The 21,985-nt window shown below is 49.3% G+C and overlaps 2 protein-coding genes across 5 annotated transcripts in view; both read right to left on the minus strand.

The window, feature by feature from the left end:
* Positions 1–21,985, minus strand: part of Ent3 (equilibrative nucleoside transporter 3) — a 369,995-nt gene that overhangs the window by 170,791 nt on the left and 177,219 nt on the right. The gene's annotated exons all lie outside the window — the stretch shown is intronic.
* LOC139049185 (uncharacterized) lies at positions 5,471–9,706 on the minus strand. Of its 2 annotated transcripts, XM_070524516.1 has the most exons (3): positions 8,256–9,706; positions 7,059–7,156; positions 5,471–6,282 (listed from the first exon to the last, which is right to left on the minus strand). In XM_070524516.1, the coding sequence occupies exons 1-3, from the start codon at positions 9,591–9,593 to the stop codon at positions 5,757–5,759; spliced, it is 1,962 nt and encodes a 653-aa protein (XP_070380617.1). In that variant the 5' UTR covers positions 9,594–9,706; the 3' UTR covers positions 5,471–5,756. The 2 variants fall into 2 exon arrangements, 1 of the variants encoding a protein (XP_070380617.1); XR_011508156.1 differs by having other exon boundaries at positions 6,139–7,156; positions 9,517–9,706.

The following is a 21,985-nucleotide window of genomic DNA, read 5'->3' on the forward strand; positions in this document are numbered from 1 at the left end:
AGAGGTTCACTGAAGAACGAACCATAACCAGCGGCACGTACCCAAGTTTGCATCAAAAGTTCAAAAGTTTAACACACATCGAGTGATACGTACGTACAGGAACGGTACACATTTTTATACTGCACTATCTTCAAGACTAGCCCACGATAACAGCCGAGGTATTTCAAAAAAAAACTAGGATGGACTCGTCAAGAACGCTTCACATTAAAATGCGGATCCTTCGCGCTGTGATAATCGGTTTAAACGAAACTTTCGTTGGTGTATGCGAAGAACACTGCTCTTGTTTAGCTACGATTTCCAAGCATAGAGCAGTCGACTAAGTTGGACACATTCTCACCGGGAACCACCTCACCAACATAAACAGCTCAATAATGCGCATCCCACGCATGACGATGAAGGAAAGACGGCGACTGTATGATGACGACGCAATAACAATAATGGGATGACGACGACGATATGACAGCGACGGCTTTACAAAGATGGTACGACGACAATAGGATGAGGATGTTAAATACCGGTACAATATGACGGCATGAGGACGACGGTATGACGGTGCTGGAATGAGTACTATGACAACGGCATGGTGACATTGGGATATTGAATGACGAGAACATAATTGCCATGACTGAATAATGCGAAGGCGTGATGGCAAAGGCACACCAACAAAGGGGTGACGAATAGCGATTTGCTAAGACACAATGACGATGATGAAACAATCACGACGTCATGACGACTGTACGACGTCAATGGAATGATCACGATGCTATGACGAAAACAGTTCGACGATGGCGGCGTAATGACAGAGGTATGACAAGGCAATGATAGCGTGAGAGTGAAGACGGCGGAAGGATGACGACGACATGAGGTTGACGGCGTGTTGGTATTATGAGCTCACGTCCACAGCTTACGTGCATGAAGTGATGGGTCAAGCCGCCTTGATTTGCAATATATCAGGGGCTTGTTTGCATCACAACCGGTGCCGGTCATTCGTGCAAGGGCGATATAACGTAAATCTATTCCAAACTTTTCTATTCCAATTCTGAATCAGCCCTCCGCAATTGGTCAAAAACTTTTTTGGACCACCCCCGCTTCTCCTGTGTGTCACACGACGTCACCAAAACACTGATAGCTCCCCATCTGATATGACATGTACACACTGATTATGCATGATTTGACGGAACAAAAGAAAAATAGTTCTTTCTGTTTCGACGCCTTTTCGCAATTAGCCCTCGGATATTGGTCAATAGCTTTAGGGCTGCACCCACTTCACCTGCCTGTCACGCCACGTCACAAAATCGCGAAAACTCACCGCGTCAAAGTGACGTGAACACGTTAAAAATACATTAATATGCCGAACAAAACTGAATTTTCTTCCGAATAGTGGCAGGCTGCCCCGTTCCGAAAGGAATGTGAGATGGCTGCCGCCGATCACTCAGGCACTGGGTACTCGCACTTGCCGGAGAGAATGGGTTTATTTGCGCATAATAAAGTTTTCTGCATGGCCATGTAACGTTTTCGAGCACTTTCAGCACGTTTACGACCTCGATCTACCAACTCTTCTTTGCTGAGGATCCGTTTTAGCGTCATTCTTAAGCTTCGCGTGCATGCCACCACGATTTTCGACCAGCCACCACAAGCGAAGTAAGGGAAACCGGAGCAATCGCAGACGCCAGACCACCCTCTTCATCCGGTTATCGATATTCAGTGCACTGGCTCAGCCCCATCTAATCCCTCTCCACTTCAATGTGCTCCTCGCCTCTTCTCAGCCAATTAGATAAGACAAGCCGCTCAGTGTAGGCAATGTTATTCGTTTTTCAAGCAAACAAAAGTGACCTCCTATGATCGAGGAGAGCGTTTTCTCAGTCTGTTTAGATAACCCTGCGGGTCACCTTCTGATGCTTGCGTCGGTGATTACGCGAATTCGACTTCAGGAGATTGGAATAAAAACATATTGGAATTGTTTTACGTTATAAGGCCCCCAAGGCGACGGCCAGAAGTGGGGGGGAGGCGCTAATAAGTTTCCGATTTAAAATTAAATTCAAATCTGTTTAGCCTCATCCTTGTACTGACTTGGGTGCAATTCATTATGGTTACGAAAAAGAAGTATTGATCATACGCAGAGTGGAAATGCTTGATATGCGAAGCATTTTGCAGTAAGCGAGCAATCCCGCATCGTTCGCGGTTCTGCCACGCATTACCTGATGTAACATTGCGCTTCTGTAATTCCAGCTATTCCATGCATGACGTAAGCATGTTTGTGACAACTGCAAGACAACGACGCTAGTATGATGTCAACTGCATGACGACGACAGCATGAAGACTGATTTTAAAGCGAAGCTTTGTTTATCTACCACTGCGGCGCTACTTGAGAGTAACCGGGTGTAGTGATTATATGTCGGGCTTCTGATTATATTTCTGATTATACTTCTGATTATTAGTGATTATATTTCCCGACTTCTGCATCAGCTTTCAAAACACTACCCGTTGCAGTAAAACACTCCTAAAACAAGCTTCAAGAAATTAATGGAAGTTCATACAAGCGAAATGCAACTTATACTTATTCAAATGGGTTTGTATGTATTTGTGGGGATTCGACGTTAGGAACATGCGGCGGCAACGTCATCGCTTCGCTGATGGCTTTCGTTGGGGAAGGATCAGTACAGGTGAGCTTGTGGTGATGTTGTGAGCAATAACAATACCCGCCGGCTACGCGACCTCCCTGCTATACTCGATACTTGATTATCGGTTGCCAAGCAATATGTGCCGAGGAATCCTGCTCAAAGCGGCTGATAGCGAAGAAAAAAAGTATAGTCCAATCCTCTTGTCTGCTCTCTCCGCCAGTAATGATTCCCACATAACGCCTCTGACGCCTTATGGCTGCCATAGTAAGAGCTGTAACAGTAACTCTGAAGATAAACAGGGATGTACTACATATTAACCAACTGGTACAACGCCCAAGGTTTCGCCGTTCTACGTGTACAGCATTCACCCGCGGTTGGTTCAGCGCATACACGTTACAGATATCTGCTGAACCAAACCAGCTCTATTTCTACATTACGTGTCACGGTTTCACAGAGTCTTCTTTGTTCACGCTTGTGAATGTAGTACATACTGCAAGGTACAAAAACAACTACAGCCGACCTGTACAAGCGAAACCCCGACACCGCTGCTACAGCGAGTCAACCCTACCGCTACCATATTTCTTCTTCCCTGTATTTTTTTTTGTTCAAGCGAAACAAAACACTGGTAGAAGGGCGCGTAAACGTGAGATGTTGCATAAGCACGGCCAGCTGAGAATCTACAAAAGGCACGACAAAGGCCGCTCAGCGGTGTGTCTAGCAACCATGTTTCACGTGCGCAAAAGCCAAGCACGCGCACCTCCTCCGCTGTTACTCGAGGAGAAAAAGAAATGGGGAGGCGAAGGAAACCATAGGCTGCGCCCCCGCATCGCCATCAATCACCAGGATTTCGAGGCGGCCCGAACACGCGCTTTCCGAGCGCGCGAGGCTCCCTGGGGTGACATAACAAGCGACGCCAGCGCCGCGCTCGCCGTCGCGTTACGAGCCCTGGCGGCCGGGACACGCACGCTCCTCGCTCGATCTAATCAAGGCAGCGGCGTCAGGTCGATTACAGGTTTACGACGTGCCACCGAGGCAAGAGACGCGCACGGCACGGTCTGGTGGCCCCGTTATAGACAATGCAGCCGCGTAACGGAAGCGTGCAAAAAAGACGGCAATCGCAAAGACAGGAGCGTGCAGTGGGGGACCAGTAACTTCGGCACGGCACAGCCACCGTTCCGAAGGTGTGCGCGCTTCCAAATGGGAAGTGACAACTGGGTATCGCTGCTCGTAGCGAACGATGCACGTAATCTGTTGCATCGGTAAATTTAGGAAATGCGGCGCTCTCCCATCGAGCGTGGTCTGGAGACTGCCGTGTGCCGCGCGCGTGCATAGCAGGGTCTTGCCTCTAGGGCACGCACGAGTACCGGGACGGTCGTGACGCACAGCGAAGGCGGCATCCACGCCTCCCTGCGAGAATTGAACTGGCGCTGCATCGCGCGAACTGCCGTTATTATTGTTTCTTAGTTGGAGGCAACCAGCGTAGCCCGGATGTTAAAGAATGTGACTATCTGGCTCTGATACGGAAGTAGTTTTTATGAGTGCCTTTTCCTTTCTTTTTCTTTTTGTTACATACCATGCTCGACCTTCCTTCTCCGCTGCTTCTCGAAATGAGCCTGTTCGAAGGAATGTAAGCGTTTTCCGAATCTCAAAACGAGCCTACTCCCCCGTGCAAGCGGTTTCGTACATTCATGCACTGTCGCATAACATTAAGAATATAACCCTCGTCATGATGTAATGTCGGCACTCTGTAACGTGTCCAACATTTGTGGCTTGATGAACAACAAGATAAAGAAGGCGTGTGATGCGAAATGCGCTACCAAGCTTACGGAGTGAATGTCAGGGGCAGTGTATGCCATCCCACTAAGCTGTGGGAAAGAGTAGAACGGGCTGATCGGTCAATGCGCTAATGATCGGGCGTGGCATGGCAGCCTAATGGCCACACATTGCAAGGAATGCGGATGTTATCCGCACTTTACTAAAACGAAGTTTATAGGCGGATCCAGAGAGAACACAGAGAGGAAGGTCATCGATGCTTATTACATCAATCGCAGGGGTGATGCCTGCTCATCATGCCGTCTCTAACCCTTCTCGATAAAGAACTGATTTTTCTGGGAAACTCTCTTGGCGTGTCATTTCTTTAGATAAGTATGCACAGCTGATCATTTAGCACTGGTTCTTGTATTGATTATTATGTTGTAGCACTTTTTCCGTGATCACGAGAATTGGCTGTGGTTGCAGATGATTTCTCTTTCTGAATCAACTCCGTTGGAAGCTTGGCGCCCGTCCTGTCGTTGCCTTTCTCTTCGTCTAGTTTGCTCCACGATGTTCTTTGATTCATGACCCACCAACAAGCTCAAACCAAGATGCTGTTCCAACCAAAACGCCAGAGCAATTTTCAAAAAAAAGAAACGGAATTAGTGCTAAGAAAACACAACAGCCTCCTGCAATCAGTGCATAGCGACCAGGCAGAGAAAAACGGGAAGAAAGAGTGACGCTAACCAAATACATGATTTCGCTTAGTTCTCTTGCATAGACAGAAGCCCGCGAATACGCGCAAAGTGACTCGAGCGTCAGTGGCGCTGCAATTTTTCGTGTATTCGAGGGCTTCTCTCATGCTTCGAAAAACGTTTTTATGTATTAGTGTTGAGCAACAGAAAGCTGTGTCGGGAGTTTTTCATGCTGCTCCGCAATTTTCTCATTGGCACTCTTCATATAATTATTATACTTGCGAAGTAGAATAATTAATTGAGACCAATAACGTTATTAGGCGGAATGCAAGAATTGAGGAGCCATTGCACCCTGTGAAGGTGGATGACTGCATCGAGTGGAGCAGACGACGACACGTCGTGTGTCACTTGCTGGGCAAAAGTGAGTCCCAGCGTTTATTCAGCACTGGTTTTATACACGTTGTGAACAGGCGGGTAACGCCCTTATCACATGGGGGCGTATCGTGCCATGAACACAGAGCGCGCTGCATGCTGAGCAGATTAGATACAGATTACGATACATCCCCCTTCGTAACGAAAAAAAAAAAAACTAAGGACAAGGAGCGCTTTTAGCTCGGGAGAACAAAAAGAAAGTTAAAGAATCACTGCACATCCAAAACTACAGCAAAGATCAGAGCACTGAATACAGTCACGGCACTTGTTGAAAGTTCGCGTCATACATTAAGCGCCGAGGTGGTCTGCGTTGTCTTGTAGTCCTTGGAGCAGCTGCTTGTTGCGGAACTGTCGGCACAATGCTCGCTGTGCTGTTTGGGTTTTGCGCCGCCTCTGGGTCGTGTGTGCTGGCAGGGGCAGCGTATTCTTGAAAAACACCTTCATCGTCGTGAGGAGGACCGCTAAGGCGAAAAGATTCTCTGGTTGGCAGCAGATGCTCGCGGTTGCGTCGCAAGAGTTGCCCGTCTTCAGTCATGACAACGTATGACCTTGGTTGACCAGACGACTGAAGAACCCGAGCCTTTCTTCTCCATGATGAGCTGTCTTTTATTCTGACCGTTTCGCCGTTGTTGAGCGGTGCGAGTGGCCCTCTTGAGTAGTCTTTTTGCTGGCGTTTGTCAACCCGCCGGCTTTGTCCGACCTGAACGGCTGGTAGAGTTGTTCGCAGCGAGCGTCCCTGTAATATTTCGGCTGGTGACCAGCCGCATTCCAGTGGAGTTGACCTGTAAGCGAGAAGACCAAGCCAAAAGTCTTGTTTAGCTTCAGTTGTTTTCTTCAAGATTCTCTTGACTACTTGTACCCCCTTTTCGGCGAGTCCGTTGGAGCGGGGAAAATACGGGCTTGAGGTCACGTGTTTGAAATCGTACACTTTTGAGAACATGGCAAATTCTCTACTGGAAAACTGAGGCCCGTTATCAGTGCATACCTCTACAGGTATGCCATATCTGGAAAATATGGCTCTTGCTGCATCTACAGTAGTTTTTGCTGAAGTGTCTACGAGCTGTTGGACTTCGGGAAAATTCGATAGGGCATCATAAACACACAAGTAGGACCGACCTGCGTGGCTAAAAATGTCCATGCCGACGCGGTACCATGGTTGGTCTGGAACCGGACGCATAATCAAAGGCTCTTGCGGCAACTTGTAAGCGTACGTTTTACATACAGAACATGCCTGTGCAAACGTCTCGATATCAGTGTTCATTCCTGGCCAGAACACCAGGCGCCGTGCCCTTTCTTTGCACTTGTTAATTCCCATGTGGCCTTGATGAATTCTTGCCAACATATCGCGCCTCATACTGGCCGGAATGACAATCTTACAGCCTTTCAAGAGAACCCCTTTTACTTCCGATAGCTCAGCGGCAAAAGGCTTGAACGGTCCTTCAATTGGTTGCCCGTTCTCCAGGTGCTTTAGCACAGCGGCGAGCTGCGTGTCCTTTCGTGTCTCGGAAGCCAGTTCTTTCCACGTGGTTTCGCTGACAAGAGAATCAACCACACTTACTGCGTGCACTTCGACGTCGTCGTTGTTGTTGTCTGCGTTATCTGCTGCGCCCTTAACGGAAGCCCTGGACAGCATGTCCGCCAGTAGAAGCTGTTTTCCTGGAACATAATGCATTAAAATGTCATAGCGTAGCAGACGCAAAAAAAATCGCTGCAGTCTTGGCGGCATGTCACCGATCGCCTTCTGCGATATGGAGATCAACGGACGATGGTCAGTCTCAACGACAACCTTCCGCCCATACATGAAATGGTGAAATTTCTCGCAGCCGAAAACTATGGCCATTGCTTCCTTTTCAATTTGTGAATAGCGTTGCTGCGTATCAGTAAGCGCTCTGGAGGCGTACGCAACCGGTTTCCATGCACCGTTGTGATACTGCAGCAAGGCAGCACCGATTCCGTTTTGTGACGCATCGCATGATAACCTGGTTTCTTTTTCAGGGTCAAAAACTGATAGCAAGGGCTGCTTGCTAAGGCTGTCGCACAGCGCTCTCCACTCTTTTTCGTGATTTGCCGACCATTCGAAAACAGTGTCTTTTTTTAGCAAGCTTCTGAGAAGCGTTGTCCTTTCTGCTAGTGTTGGCAAAAACTTTCCAAAATAGTTCACGACACCCAGCATGCGTTGAACTGCTAGTTTATCACTAGGGGGTGCCATCTGCAACATGCACTCAACATGGGATGCATTTGGACGGATTCCTTCTTCGTTTATCACGTCGCCCAGGAATTCAATTTGTTGAACGCCAAACTCGCACTTTGCTGGATTGAACGTAAGGCCCGCACGTTCTGCCGCTTCTAGCGCTGATCTTAGACGTTGGTCGTGCTCTTGTTGGGAATTGCCCCACACGAGTATGTCATCGACATACACTCTAACGCCAGGAAGCGCGTCAAAAATTTCACTTAGGGTTTGCTGAAATACTTCGGACGCTGATGATATTCCGAAAGGCAGTCGCAAAAATCGATAGCGGCCGAAGGGTGTCGCAAAAGTGCATATCCTAGACGTCTCGTCATCTAAGGGAATTTGGTGAAACCCTGCGTTTGCATCTAGGCGAGTGAATACTCTTGCGCCGGCCAGCTCGGCCTCTATGTCTTCCCGCCTCGGCATCGCGTGGTGCTCGCGCTTGAGGCACTCATTTATTTTCCTGGGGTCCATGCAGACTCGCAGCTTCCCGTCTTTCTTTCGTACGATAACAAGGGGACTCACCCAGTCTGTTGGCTCAGTGACTTTTGCAATTATTCCGGCTTGTTCCATACGTGACAACTCCTCCCGAAGTGGCTCCTCTAAAGCCAGTGGCACTCGACGAGGTCTCTGAACCACTGGCGTGGCGTCCTTGCGAAGCACCATGTGGTATACTCGTTTGACGCAGCCGGTGCCAGTGAAAAGGTGACGAAAGCTGGCAACCACTTCTTCAGAGCTGTTTTGCGACACGCTGTTCACGCGTGAAATCAGTCCCAGGCGTTCACTCGCCTCAAGTCCTAGGATTGCTTGGCGCCCCTTTCGTGCCACGAAAAAGCTCAGCATGGCAATGCAACCATTTAAAGAGACTTCGGCCCGCATGACGCCAATGTGTTTGATTACATCTCCGCCGTAGGAGCGTAAAATCGCGCTGCTGGGGTACAGGGGCGGCTGTGGGTTCATTTTGGCGTATAATCCATAAGGCAACAAATTTGCCTGCGATCCCGTGTCAACCTTTAACTGAACTGCCACGTTCTTGATTTGGACTTCCACCGTCCAGTCATGCTTGCTGGACACGTTCTTTGCGGATACGTCGAGAATCTCGAAATCGTCTTGGCCGCTTTGCAACTCGCCAACAACTGCCGTCGCTTTACAACATCTGGCAAAGTGGTTTTTCCGCTGACATCTCCGGCACGTTTTTCCAAAAGCAGGGCACCTTCTTGGGGAGTGTTTTCCGCCGCAGTTTCGGCAGTCATAACGTGTCTGTTCTCGGTTTTCGCGGCTCGTGCTAGTCCTGCTGATAGGATGCACTTGGTGTTCCTGGTTCCACATTTCCTTGTGAGTTGCTGATGCTTCAGCTGCTTTACAGGCTTGTTCTGCTTTCTGCAGGGTCAAGTTGTTGTCCCTGAGGAGCTTTTCACGTACCGTGTCGTCATTTATCCCGAACACAATTTGGTCCCTGACCATCGATTCCGCCAAAGCTCCAAAGTTGCAAGCACGTGCTTGATTCTTCAGGTCTCGTAAGAAATGCTCCACTGGTTCGCCAGCAGCTTGGATTCTTCTCCTGAACATATACCGCTCGTGAACCTCATTGGTCTGTGCAATGCAATACTCATCAAATTTTTTCACCACTGTGGCATAGTCGTCGTTCTTCTCGCCTGCTGCAAACGTGAAGGTGTTAAAGACTTCAATGGCCTCTGCGCCCGCGACGCTCAAAAGCAACGCTGTCTTCTTGGACTCAGTCCGAGGCTTTTCTGCGACCTCTGACGCCGTGAGGAAAATTTCAAACCTTTGTTTGAAGAGCTGCCAGTTCTTGCGCAGGTCGCCTGTTGTAAGGAGCGGCTCCGGTGCTTTGAGGAAATCCATTTTCCGCCACAGGACCGCTGGTCTTCACGCGTCGTGCAGGAAGTGCATTGCCATGCTAACCACTTCTGACACCATGCATCGAGTGGAGCAGACGACGACACGTCGTGTGTCACTTGCTGGGCAAAAGTGAGTCCCAGCGTTTATTCAGCACTGGTTTTATACACGTTGTGAACAGGCGGGTAACGCCCTTATCACATGGGGGCGTATCGTGCCATGAACACAGAGCGCGCTGCATGCTGAGCAGATTAGATACAGATTACGATACAGATGACCAGCGAACCTGTAGCATATCACACATGGTTAGGCAAGGGTACATGTATTTATTTTCATCATTTAATATTGGTAGTAACGATAGCTTTGTGATTACTGTGATATACACTGACGGGTTCGATTACAACCTAGACAGATTCTTCGCCAAATTTAAATGTGTACACGACCACTGTTGAGTGACTTGGATTGGTGTGGCACTTCAAAGAAAACTCTTATCGCACAAACTGAGTGAACCATTTCTTGTCTGGTTTAGAAATGTGCGCACTAAAATCTCCGACGATTATGACAGGGGTAGTGCCATCACGGCTAGCCCACGCGCTATACGTGGCTATGAACTTCTCGATGTCACAGTTGGGTTTGCCTGGAGATAGATACGCAGTGGCTATCACAATTCCGTCGTTAGTTTGCACGGCACATGCATCCCCACAATCGGTGAAATTGTCCTCTTGCGAGTCGAGGGTGTACGGTTGTAAATACATTTTCTCCTTTGTGTATATGGCGATGCCTTCTGCTTGTGAGTCCATGAGCTGTTCACAAACTATTCCAATTTACTCATCGATTTGAAACAATGCGTCTTGATTGATTTATGTCAGTATTATTATTATTATTATTATTATTATTATTATTATTATTATTATTATTATTATTATTATTATTATTATTATTATTATTATTATTATTATTATTATTATTGCCGAAGAGATTGAAACCTGTTTCACCTCTGCTGCGGGTTGGCCCGGCATGGCACTATATTCCAGATCGGCCCAAGCTCACATTTTTATTGTTGACGAAAGAACACGAAAAACACATGGAACCCTAGCCATATAAAGCTTTGCTGCAAAATATACCGAGTATCTCCAAGCCAGTTCAAACAACCTAACCTTGTTTCTGTCTAGCTACGTGGTATTTGCATATTTTTAGTTTGGCTCAAGTTACATGGGACACCTGGTATATCTCTATTCTGTCTCCTTCTGTCGCTTTTTCATGTTCATTATTCACTCATTTCGTATTTTATTCGCATTCTAATTCACCTAAAATTACGCCGACCTTGTCTTGTTAGCTTTGGCAATTGATGACTTTTCTATCTTCTTTTTTGTCAAGAGTCCAGATGGGGCCGATCCTGGGTGGAGTCAATGGTGCACTGTGGTTAATTTTCGACTGTAGATGCGCTTATTAAACCTCTACATTTAATTTTACCTACTCTGCGACTAATGCTAGCTTCCTGTGGCAACCGGTGAAGCCATCTTCCAGGCATCGTTGTATCACGCAAGCCTTTCTTAATCTAAGCGAACTCACTTTGAACATTTACCGAAAGTGTGCCATACCGCGGCTTTGTCTCAGCATGGCTATATCTACGGCGGTGCACCCTTTACAGGGGTTAAGTGCAATGTGGTTAAGTTTTGCTAGCTTGGTGGTAATTACGCCCTTGTCGTTAGCATTGGCTACACCGCGACTTATTGTCGCTTCTTGTCTCGTTGAGACGTAAGTTTTAATACCCGTAGCGACTCGATACGACCGTCGGAAAACTAAAAGAAGACGTTCTTTCTTTCTTTAATTGAAAACATTCCAGGTACGACAACCCGAAGTTATCTAAAACCTTGAGCAATGCGAAGCTTTTCTTGCCTACTCGCGCGCAAGCGTATGGATGCTATTCCCATACTTGACCCACGTTCTCACAGACGGCGTCGGTCGACTCGCGCTCGGCCTGTCACCGCTTGCATTGTTGCTCCCTCCTCCTCGCTCGACGCTCGTCCGCTCGATCGTCAGACGAACCCAGCACAGTCATAGCGCACACAGAGTCCGTAGCAAGTGCCACAGGAGGTGAACCCAGTGCGCCTCCGCCTGCCCTCCTCCACGACGCTCCGCCTTCTTCCTCCTCCACCCTTCCGCCGACAGTCTATCCTCTCCACCACCAGGCGCACTCCTCCTCTGGCGTTCGCTTCCCTCTCCCAGCTCGTGGAACTGCGACTTAATCTCGCCCATTTCACAGACGGGGCATGTACGCTTGCGCGTAAAAAAGATTCCACGGTTTTACGGTGGCGTGTATCAAACCAGGTACCACGCGCTCCACTGCCGAGTGTCTTAACCATTAGGCTACGTGCGCTGGCCTAGAAGGTATGGATACATTGGAGCCGCATCCATGAGTTGCTCGTAAAAAAACAGATTGATGTGTTGAAATAATTTTAAGTAAACTACCTATGCATAAGGCATACATACGCTTCTATGCGTAGGCTGAAATAAAATGCTTCATTTCAGCATAAATAAAACCCCAAGATATTATTTCGTTCTTTAAATTTCAGCATCTATAATTAATAGCTTACGTAAAAAACTGCTAAGCTTGTGACAGTGCAAGGGACCCCTCGATTGCGCTGCCGCTCTGCTCGGGGGTTTCTTTCAGAACACTCTAAAGGCGCATATTACGCTCGCCCCGCCCTAGGTGCTTGCGGAGTTATAGAGACTCACGAGTGATGATCCACTGGGGCATTTGTGTATGTGTCACTGGGCATGTGTCGCCGCTCTTCTTTTTGACCTTTCTGGCAACAACTTGGGTATGTGCTACAGAGTACATGCCGCTCAGCTAATGAACCTATTCGCTGCAGGCTTGAGTCTTTGAGTATCACAATCAACAACAATGTTCACCGATGAATATGATACTCCCTAATGTGAAATATGAGCGTAGCTCTATAAGTGTTCTCACTTCGCGATATATTGGCTGGCGCTGACAATCATCTCTTGCGGAACGTTGCAAACAGAGCGAAGTGCGGCGCGACTGCTTCGCTAATCGGAAGACCGCGAAAGGCAATGCGCGAGTGATACGTGGGCGCCATTCACAGCTGCCGCCGCAAACGCACCTCCGCTGATGCAGTGCTGTGTTTCCATATAGACCGTGTCTTAACTATCATGCACCAAGATGTAAAAATATGCAAATGCCACGTAGCTGGACGGGACCAAGGTAATGCTGTTTGCCGTCGCTTGGAGATGCTCGGATTATTATTTTTTTGCATTCCGCCTAATTACATCATTAGTCTTAATTATTCAACTTCCAAAATGTTATAATTGGGTGAAAAGTGTACATGATAATGTTGTAGAGCAACATGAAAGCTATCGATACAGCCTTCCGTTGCTCAATACTTGCTACATAAAAGTGTTTTTCCAGCGTGAAAGAAGCCCGTGAATAGAAGCAAAATTGCCGCGCGACTGGCCACTCGAGGCACTTTGCGTGTATTCGCAGGCTTTTTCCACGCTCCGGAAAACACTTTTATGTAGCGCGTATTGAGCAAGAGAAAGCTGTATCGGGAGTTCTTCGTGTTGCTTTACAATTTTCGCATTGACACTTTCCATTTAAATATAATATTTGAGAAGTCGAATAATTAAATAAGAATATATGATTAGGTGGAATGCAGAAAGTCATCTGAGCATCCCCAAACGACGACAAGCAACCTTACCTTGGTTCTGTTCAGCTACGTGGCATACGCAAAATTGCCCCCGCTCGCCTCCTGACCTCGCAAGAGAAGCAACGGCGTTTGCACGATCGCCCACACAGAGGCGTCCACTTTTCGCCTGGATCTCTGGTACTACTGACGACTCGTCACGTTGGCCTGTAAGAAAAACTCATGTCTCGGTACACAGGCCCATATCTAGTGCTGCGTGCCGTGACTCCAGTTACGTACGAAATCACCCCAGTCAGTACACCAGGGCCGCATCTGCCCCGAATTCCACTGACGTTGTGCATGTCGCACGCCTCACACCATATTACTCTCCTGTTATCACCGATACTTAGACGCATCGGGACGGTGCCTCCGCCACCGGGGATAATGATGCATGCATACTGCGTGTTTCTTGTGGCCGATGCACGCGGGCGCCCCGACGAAGACGACGAACGCTCTCTGGCTCTCGAGCTGTCGGCTAAACTGGCTAGCGCTGCATTATCTATTGTAAGTACACGTTGTAAATACTCTCCAGTTCTTATTCCTTCGTTCGCGTAACAATATTTTTAAATCTTGGCGCATGATAGTTTGGACAGCCTTATGGTATCGGTGGCGTCATCGGTGAACAGACGACGCGCGCAACTCTGGCGCCATCTCGTAGCCGTCGTCCCGGCAAAGCCCGTCTTGTGCAGCACTACGCTTTTCTTCTCACGCTTTCGCCACGCCCTCCTCCTCCTCCTCCACTTTCCTTTTCGCACTCTATTCACTCTCGCCGTTATTTCGCGTTCGCTCTTTGATACTTCGCTCTGCTAGTCCTCTCGGTTACGCCGAGGAACGCGTCAGGAACGCGCCCCGAATGGCGCGTTCACATTGAGACATTCGGTGTCTCGAGCGGCGCGGAAGCCAGTTCGGCGGCGGCGAGATCTGCCGAATCCCGCGCCGATCGGCCCGCGGACCGATCCGCACCAATCGGTCCCGGAGCGCCACTTGAAGCACAAGGACAACGAGCTGAAGCTTGCCGCGCTCTGGCAGAGCAGGACGAATCCACCACCGCCACTGTAGTCGTCACTTCGGCGAAAGCTTCTTCTGCGTGCCAAGCATCGCCAGAAAAGTGCTTGCCAGATGGCCTAGCAATACTGCCTCTTCTTGCTCAGGGTTTATCATCGTCGTTGCAAACAGTGACGAAAAGACGCAAAACAAAAACGTGCCAACTCTATGCGAGCGGAGGTAACTGCGCCGTTTCGAGCCGCGGGAACATCCGGGACATCCCGCGCTGGCTTAGGGGTTAGCGCGTTACACGCCAGATGGCGCTGTATCGCCTTCCGGCGGCGCGGTGGGCAGGCGGTGTGAACGAAGCAAATATCGGTGGCAGGAGAATTCCATTCGCTGTAGACGCAAGATTCCCCAGTGTGAACGAGCCTTAGGAGCTGCGCTCTAAAACACCATGTGCCGCACTCCGCTTCAGGTCGGAACACTTCGCCAAAGCATTAACTGTTCACAACCACAACGGTTATATGATTCACAAGAACCATTCTCTACAAAACCGTCAATGTTTTGCATTACGTTGAGTCAAGTGGAGTCTGCTTGAATTTTCTAGAAAGGAGAGATACAGCCAAGGATAAGTGAAAAAAGTTGTAACAACAGATAGGGTTAGCCATTTAAAAATATGCGTGACTTAGGGTGAAACAATGAGAAACATCGATGAGCTTCTTGTGATGACACTTTTAATACCTAGTGCACAAACCTACGCTGACCATGTGCAGAAAAATGCCCAATCATTCTGAATCTTTTATACAGATTTATGCTGAAATTCCACAGGCATTCAATGCGACATTAGCAATGTGGCGGACGATGTATATAATGTCAAATAAAGATTTTCTATCAGGAGACGCACACAATTCTACAGCACTTCTTCATGGTCAATCAGAAAGACAGGTGCGTGGGGAGTTTGTTGCTCGAAACGAAGTGGTCATTTCTTGTTAGCACGATACAGGCAGCGAAATTAGCCGGAATATAGTCTAACCATCGACGCACACAAAAAGATAACTCAGGCGAGCAAAAGCGTTCAATCAGTGACCAACGGCCAGCACTGAATGAAAGGACGATTGAGGGTATGGTGAGCGCATCGTCGAAGCTAATCAAATGTGTAGCGTAAGCCCAGCTCTCCAAGAAAAACACGGCTTCGGTTCATGGCTCAGCCTGTTTGCGCAGCACGACGAAAATAGGAAAGAGAGAATAATCAATTGCGTAGAGGGAGAGCAGGAAAGAGGAGGGCATCGACGCTTAGGGTAAGGCGGTAAAGTGGAGGGGGCGCCTCGGAGCACAGGAGTGGAAAACACTGGCCGCCGAAATGCCTTTCAGCGAGAGCCAGTCCGGCCCCGTGTAACGACTCCGCACTTCATTACCACAGCCAAACATGGAGCACAAACCAGCGGGGCCTTTCGTATAAAAGCCCAGCCTTGGGCATTTTTTCCCGACTGCCCCAAGAGAATAAACGGCCGCCCAACAAACAGCGCGGCCAATTTGGAAACCCGTAACGCTGTCGATACTCGAGCGCACCGGACTGTGCGTACGACGCAATAAAACGCGCGCCTTTATGTTCGTTGTTAGCCCTCATTCACGTTTAACGCGCGTTGCGGGATCAGTTCGAAGGAAAGTCAACGAAATAAACCCCCGCTCGCAGCGTTGAGGAGCAGAGAGAAAAGGCCTTGCACTGAGCTGGTAAGCCTCCCCGAGGCAGCTTCGGGCATGAACTGTGCATTCTCGTAGGCGTAAATTGTGACCGACACACTTGCATAGAAGAAATTAAAGCTCGTACACTAGACCTAACCTGGATCTAGTGAGACGCCTGTCATAGACGGTTTCTTGTTGCGCATGTTTTGCTGAACATCCAAAGAGAGCACTTCACTTGCGGGAGCGTGCGTGCGTGCGAGAGAGAGAGAGAGAGATTGACTTCTGTGATGATACAGCGAAAACATTGCGATTCACGAGGACGACGATTTTTGTATCAGAGACCTGCTATTCAAGAAGTGCAGATTTTTGGTCTAGTGGGTTCGTTATTCAAGCCCGGTTGCTCGCGATCTTCATCCAAAAAACAGGCCTTTAATTCTTCACTTAGATTATTCCGTAGGGCATGCTCGCGCAAATAAAGAAGAGTTTATAAAAAAAACAAGCTAGAAAAATATACTTACACACAGCCTTTTGCATTTAGCATGTTGGCTTCAATAGATAAAGTTCCAGTGAAAAAAATACGCGTTTTCCGTCCCTATGTTACGAATTACGGATGAAAACAACAGCTTGCTTTTGTTCTTGTATTTATTTTTCTATATACACACATAGAATACATATGTACAAAAATAATAACAAAAGGTGCATCACATAATTGCATGGAACCGTGTATGATGCAGATACTCGAGTAATGATCTAGCGCACTTGTACGTTATCCAGCAGGAACATATCCTCTGGAACGTTAGGCTTTAGTTTGTCCTCCTTGATGTGTACCTTGTGCCTAGTATCCCGGGCACTTGGCCACAGCCACAAAATGTGGCGAACGTCCGCCGTTAATCGACACTGGAGACGGCCACGTAGGACACGGCTTGTACGCGATGACTACCACGTACGTGCATATGAGACATCGACTTAGCTTATTTGTGGTTTGCCCTGCTTTGGAATAATTATTTTTTCCGGTGCCATAAATTCCACAGACGGTGTGTTCTCTCCTGGAAGAAAGTACTTAGCGGCCGATACATTCAGAGGCGAGCACATGCCACTATTCTTGAGGTAAGGAGACGTTTACGACTGCAAACTAAGAAGCATGTTACTGTTTAAAGTGTAAGAAGGAGCAAACTTCAAATCTGTGTTCTTCTTTTCGTTTTCCAATTAAACAGAGCCCGTCTTACTTTCGCTCACCAATGAGACTTAATGTGTAGCAAAACATGCATCCGTAGATTACACTATTGTGACATACCGCAAATTCGGTTGCGAATTGGCAGCGGTTTCTCTTCTTCGTGATTTTTTTCTAAGATTATGGAATAGCCAAACCCACGAGCGGACAAACTTCCCATAATTCACAGGCAATATAGAAGTAGAATAAGTATGGTGGAAGTGGACAGAGGACGCGGTTCCCTGCGTATCGCATCCGGCCATGGGCCCACCAATAGCCGTTCATTCACAATCGGAGAAGCGCGAGGCAGAAACAAAACTCATTCTCGCCGATGTTACTGCAGGAAGAGACGAAAGATAAGATGAGGCCCGGCACGTGTGATTCCCTCCGTGACGCAGAACGTGGGCAGGCTCTGGCGGCCAACACGATCGCGCCGTTCGGCGGAACAGACCAGCGACGCGTTTTCCCGCGTGCAGTGGAACCGAAGTAAGGACACACGCGAGCCAGGAAAAGCCGGGCTGCGACGCCCATCAAAACGGCTTCGGAGGAAGATAAGCCGGCCCAAACGAGGCCGTGAGCTTAGCCAGGACTACCGGAAATTGGCCGTCCTCGGCTGAGGGATGCACGCGGACTCACCCGCACTGCGCGCCGGACAGGCCAGAGCGCGGTTGTTCGACGGGAAGGGGACGCGCACTGCGGCCAACGAAACCAAGACGCGGTAAAGAAGGCTACGTCCACGTGGCCACCGTACGAAGCTGGAACCTCCGCCTGGACCTTTATTTTTTTGTGATTGTTTATGCGTGCGCCACGCACAGTTTGCTGCAGATGAGTCATCGTTGCGAATAGCAGGCAACGCTGCCTCAAACGAAGGCGAAAGGCAGACATGCGACGTCTGACCCGTTGTTTGTGCAGCCCGAAGCCTTACGTTGTGCTTCGGCACTGTGTTATAACAGTCGCTCCTACAAACGACGAGCGTTGCCCAAAACAAGTGCGGTATACGTGCGCATAACGTAGAAAGCTGTTCTAGTTAGCTTCTTGACTTTGGTAAGACAATCTCAGCACAAGAAACACATATGAAGCTTTAAATAGGACGGACGGCCGGAGGGCATTACCTGTACTTACAAAACAAACGTTCATCGTGATAACTGCATTAGCAGTGATAATGACACGTTTTTTTCCGAAGCACATCACCCTGGTCGATTTCCGGCGACGCGCTGCATCGATGCTGACAAGAGGGGCGGGTACCCTGAATCCAAAACGGCGACTAGCGGGGCTGCGTTTGCATACTTGCTGTTGTGCAATGCGGCAAACCGGGTTCGCGAGGACTTAGGATCCTCGACGGGTTTGCTCGCGAAGTTGGGCTATTTCTACCGCACGTTCAAATGTCGCCTTCGAGCAGAAGTCTTCCTATCGATTGCGGGCAAATAACTACAGCGACGAGCTGCTCACTCAAGTTACCACCGACAAGTTACAAGGGGCTGACAGTTCACAGAGCGCCAAAGCAAATTCAGCAACTGACTCACCGGTCAGCTGACGACGCTCACGCAAATGATGACGCTCGACTCGAACGTGGGCGGTGGCGGGGAAGCGCTTAGCCAGTGTGTCAACCACAGTGTCGTACAGGTCCAGGGAGCTAGCGACCGTAGCGTCCGCGGTAGGCTGTGTCCCGTCCTTCACCCTTTCCGTCAGCGTGGTGTCGGCGGTTCCTCAACTCAGCCGCGGCTGTCGGGGAGGCGGTACCGGCAGGGCATCGAAAATCCGTTGACCCTCGGGGCCCAGGCCGTGAAACAGAAGCGCTCGACGGCGGGCTGCTGACCACTCGTCGGCGCCGAACGCGGGCAGGAAGTTTTGGAACAAGCGAAACCAGCGGTGCTAAGGTATCGCTGGCATACCCGGAGACTGGTGGAACGGTGGTGGCCATATCCCGGTGACCACCCTCGTCACCCATGTGGTGTTGCGGAGTGGAGGGACGCTAGCCCGATAGCAACAAACTCGGACACGTGAATGCCACCGTGGGCTACCGACAACTGACTGTCTTTATTGGACAGTGCACTTATATACATGACATCACAGGCTACAAATCACAGCGTCATCTCTGATGGCATCACATAACCAGTACCATCATACAACGTACGGCAAAGAAGTGGATACTTGGCGGTCTGTTAGAGCGAACGTGAAGGTAGTGAAAACGCAATCAAAGGCGGCAGAGAATTACGTTGAGTGCATACTATTTGAAGGCGTAGTAGGCTGATGTACAGCAGGGGTATCCGAAGGTTGTGTGTCGAGGTCTTCTTCATGCCGCAGACTCAAAAGGGGTGATGATGATGAGGTTGATTAGCATAGTCTGGGTCGGTCGAGCAGAATGTCCCGGTACACATCAGCCTCTACATATGCGCGTTGTTCTACATATACAGTTAACTGGCAGATATATGCAGAATTCTAAAGACAACGACATAAAATGCCGAAAATTGAATTGTCCGCTACTGCGAGTGTGTCTTGAGGCAAAGAATAAAGAAACATCTATTCTTGTACAGGTAGGGTGGCTTTGTCGCACAATTATAGTAATCACGACAGTGCATTCTTTACAGGCCGTGACAAGAACGCTTGCACGAGGTAGCCTGTGTTTTCATTGTTGCACGAACGTTATACTGCGGTGGTGCACTCTTCACAGGCCTTCCGGACCACGCGACCACCGCAAGGCCTTAGGCATGCACAACACGATCGAGGAGCTCTTAGACGCTCACCACACAGCCCAAGTCCGTCGACTCTCGCTTACCCCGGCTGGCCGCACAGTCCTCCGGAAGCTCAGTGTCGAGGCTATCCCCGAGGTTACAGAGTACATGACGATTCCGCGAAAGGTCAGGGGGCATATTTATGCCCCACCTCTACCCCGCAACATGGACCCCGAGTTCCATCAGGGCCGTCGGCAGGCCCGTAGTGAAGCCGTTTGGCGACGCTACGGCTCGCAAGGTGGAGTGGTCTACACAGATGCAGCCAGACACCCTCGCGGCGACCTCATGACCGCGGTGGTAGCGGATCACAACGGAGGATTGATAGAACACACAACAATCACGGCTGACCGAGTGGTGGAAGCGGAGGAAACCGCGATTGCCATGGCCATGCATGTGGAATCGAATACCGTCATCAGCGACAGCAAGCACGCCATCGGCAATTTCTTCCGCGGTAGAATTTCCAAACAGGCGTACTATGTCCTCACACGACGCCCCCTAAGCGGCTTGAAAACCCTCGTGTGGACCCCCGCTCACGCGGCTGTGCCCGGCAACGCGTCGGCTCCCAGTTTGGCTCGAGATCTCGCGCGCCGAGCCTCGTCCGCGGATGCGGACGGCGTGAATAAGGATGAGAGACGCGAGCAACCCTGCGACACTTATCATGAAATAGCCCATAGGTATCGCTTGAGGCGTCGTGCACTCCCGCCACCGGCGAAGCAACTCGATAAAACGCAAGCGGTTGCGTTTCGGCGACTTCAGACAAACGCATACCCACACCCAAAGTACATTAACAAAATCACAGGGGGCAAGGAAAGCGACCAATGTAGGCTCTGTTCAGAAACAGGAACACTCACACACATCATGTGGGAATGCAGCTCGCTCCCGTTTTCTCATCGCCCCATCAGCAACGAGACTAACTGGACAGCCTGGCTCAGTTCCGGGGGCGTCGACCGACAACTTGAACTGGTGGACTGGGCGGAGAAGGCCAAGCAGGCTCAGGGCCTTACTTGAGCCCAATCCCTCAGCCACGTCCCCCTTTGCCCTTCCCCCTTTCAATAAAGTTTATCACCACCACAAGCAACAGCAGCGAAGTTTGCACGATATCGCGAACACAGACGCTTGCACATTTTGGGTTTCTACACATGCAAGCAGTGAGCCTGACAAAGCTCAGGAAGCAGTCAGTCTGCTTGGTACCTATACGAAGCAGACATTCGACTCTGCAATCCCGTCGCAGCTGTCAAGATGTCCCGGGGCGTTCGGCGCATGTGTTTACGGAAAGCACGTTTACTGGAATCGCCGTATAGAAGCCATGGCACCCAAGCCTCGCTCCCCCGTCCGTTCATTGTGCATAATCCTACGCACCGGCTTCACGAACAGAAATGGTTGCCGTCATTGGTGCATTTGGACTTCCTCGTTGTAGTTTACGTCGTCCGCACATCCAGGAAGTGTAGTTTAGCACAGATAAAATCACGTATTTAAGCAAGCAAGCAATGGAATGTAGAAAACAAAGGACAAACCGCCAGCCGTTAAGCAGCCGTGCCACAAACTTATCCATCCTGCTTTGCATTGTAGCAGTCGTAGTTAAGCAGCACAAGCATGTAAGCGGCTTAAATCGGCTAAGGATGCACTCAGCTCGAGTTTTTCTTTTGGTTTACCAGAAAGAGCGGAAGGCAAAGTGAAATCTCCAAACTACCGCGGAGCGGAGAAATACCAACTAAATCGCGCGGCTTCGTTATTTTTGTTGCTCGTGTGGCTTTTTTCACTAAGACGAGAAATGCACGGACGGATCATACGGAGGCTGGAGGAGGAGCTCTTCAGCTGAGACCACGCAAGCGGCGAACTGAAAACCAGATAGGCAGAAATAACGTCGGCTTAAAAGTACTTTGCTCAGCTTTCGAGCTCGAGCACTACAAATGCAAGCTAATTTTTGCCACATCGTTTGTAAAATTTCCCCAAATACATGCGCGGTACGTGCAAATGTGGTTGTCAGTACAGAAGACGATAGAAGGCAAACGTCAGGGACGTACAAATCAGATGTTTCTGGGCAACTTTCCAGAGCTCTCCTCGCACCTGACTTTTCTT

This window comes from Dermacentor albipictus, chromosome 8 (genome assembly GCF_038994185.2).
Source record: "Dermacentor albipictus isolate Rhodes 1998 colony chromosome 8, USDA_Dalb.pri_finalv2, whole genome shotgun sequence".
NCBI classification, from domain to species: Eukaryota; Metazoa; Arthropoda; class Arachnida; order Ixodida; family Ixodidae; genus Dermacentor; species Dermacentor albipictus.

Bases quoted from the DNA above. Each gene is read 5' to 3' on its own strand.
- LOC139049185 (XM_070524516.1), bottom strand. From the start codon at position 9,593: ATGGATTTCCTCAAAGCACCGGAGCCGCTCCTTACAACAGGCGACCTG. The intron at 7,157-8,255 runs GTGAGTCCCCTT...ATTATGTTCCAG, and splicing joins TCACTGAGCCAACAGACTGG to GAAAACAGCTTCTACTGGCG. The intron at 6,283-7,058 runs GTAAGTGTGGTT...TCTCGCTTACAG, and splicing joins ACGACGTCGAAGTGCACGCA to GTCAACTCCACTGGAATGCG.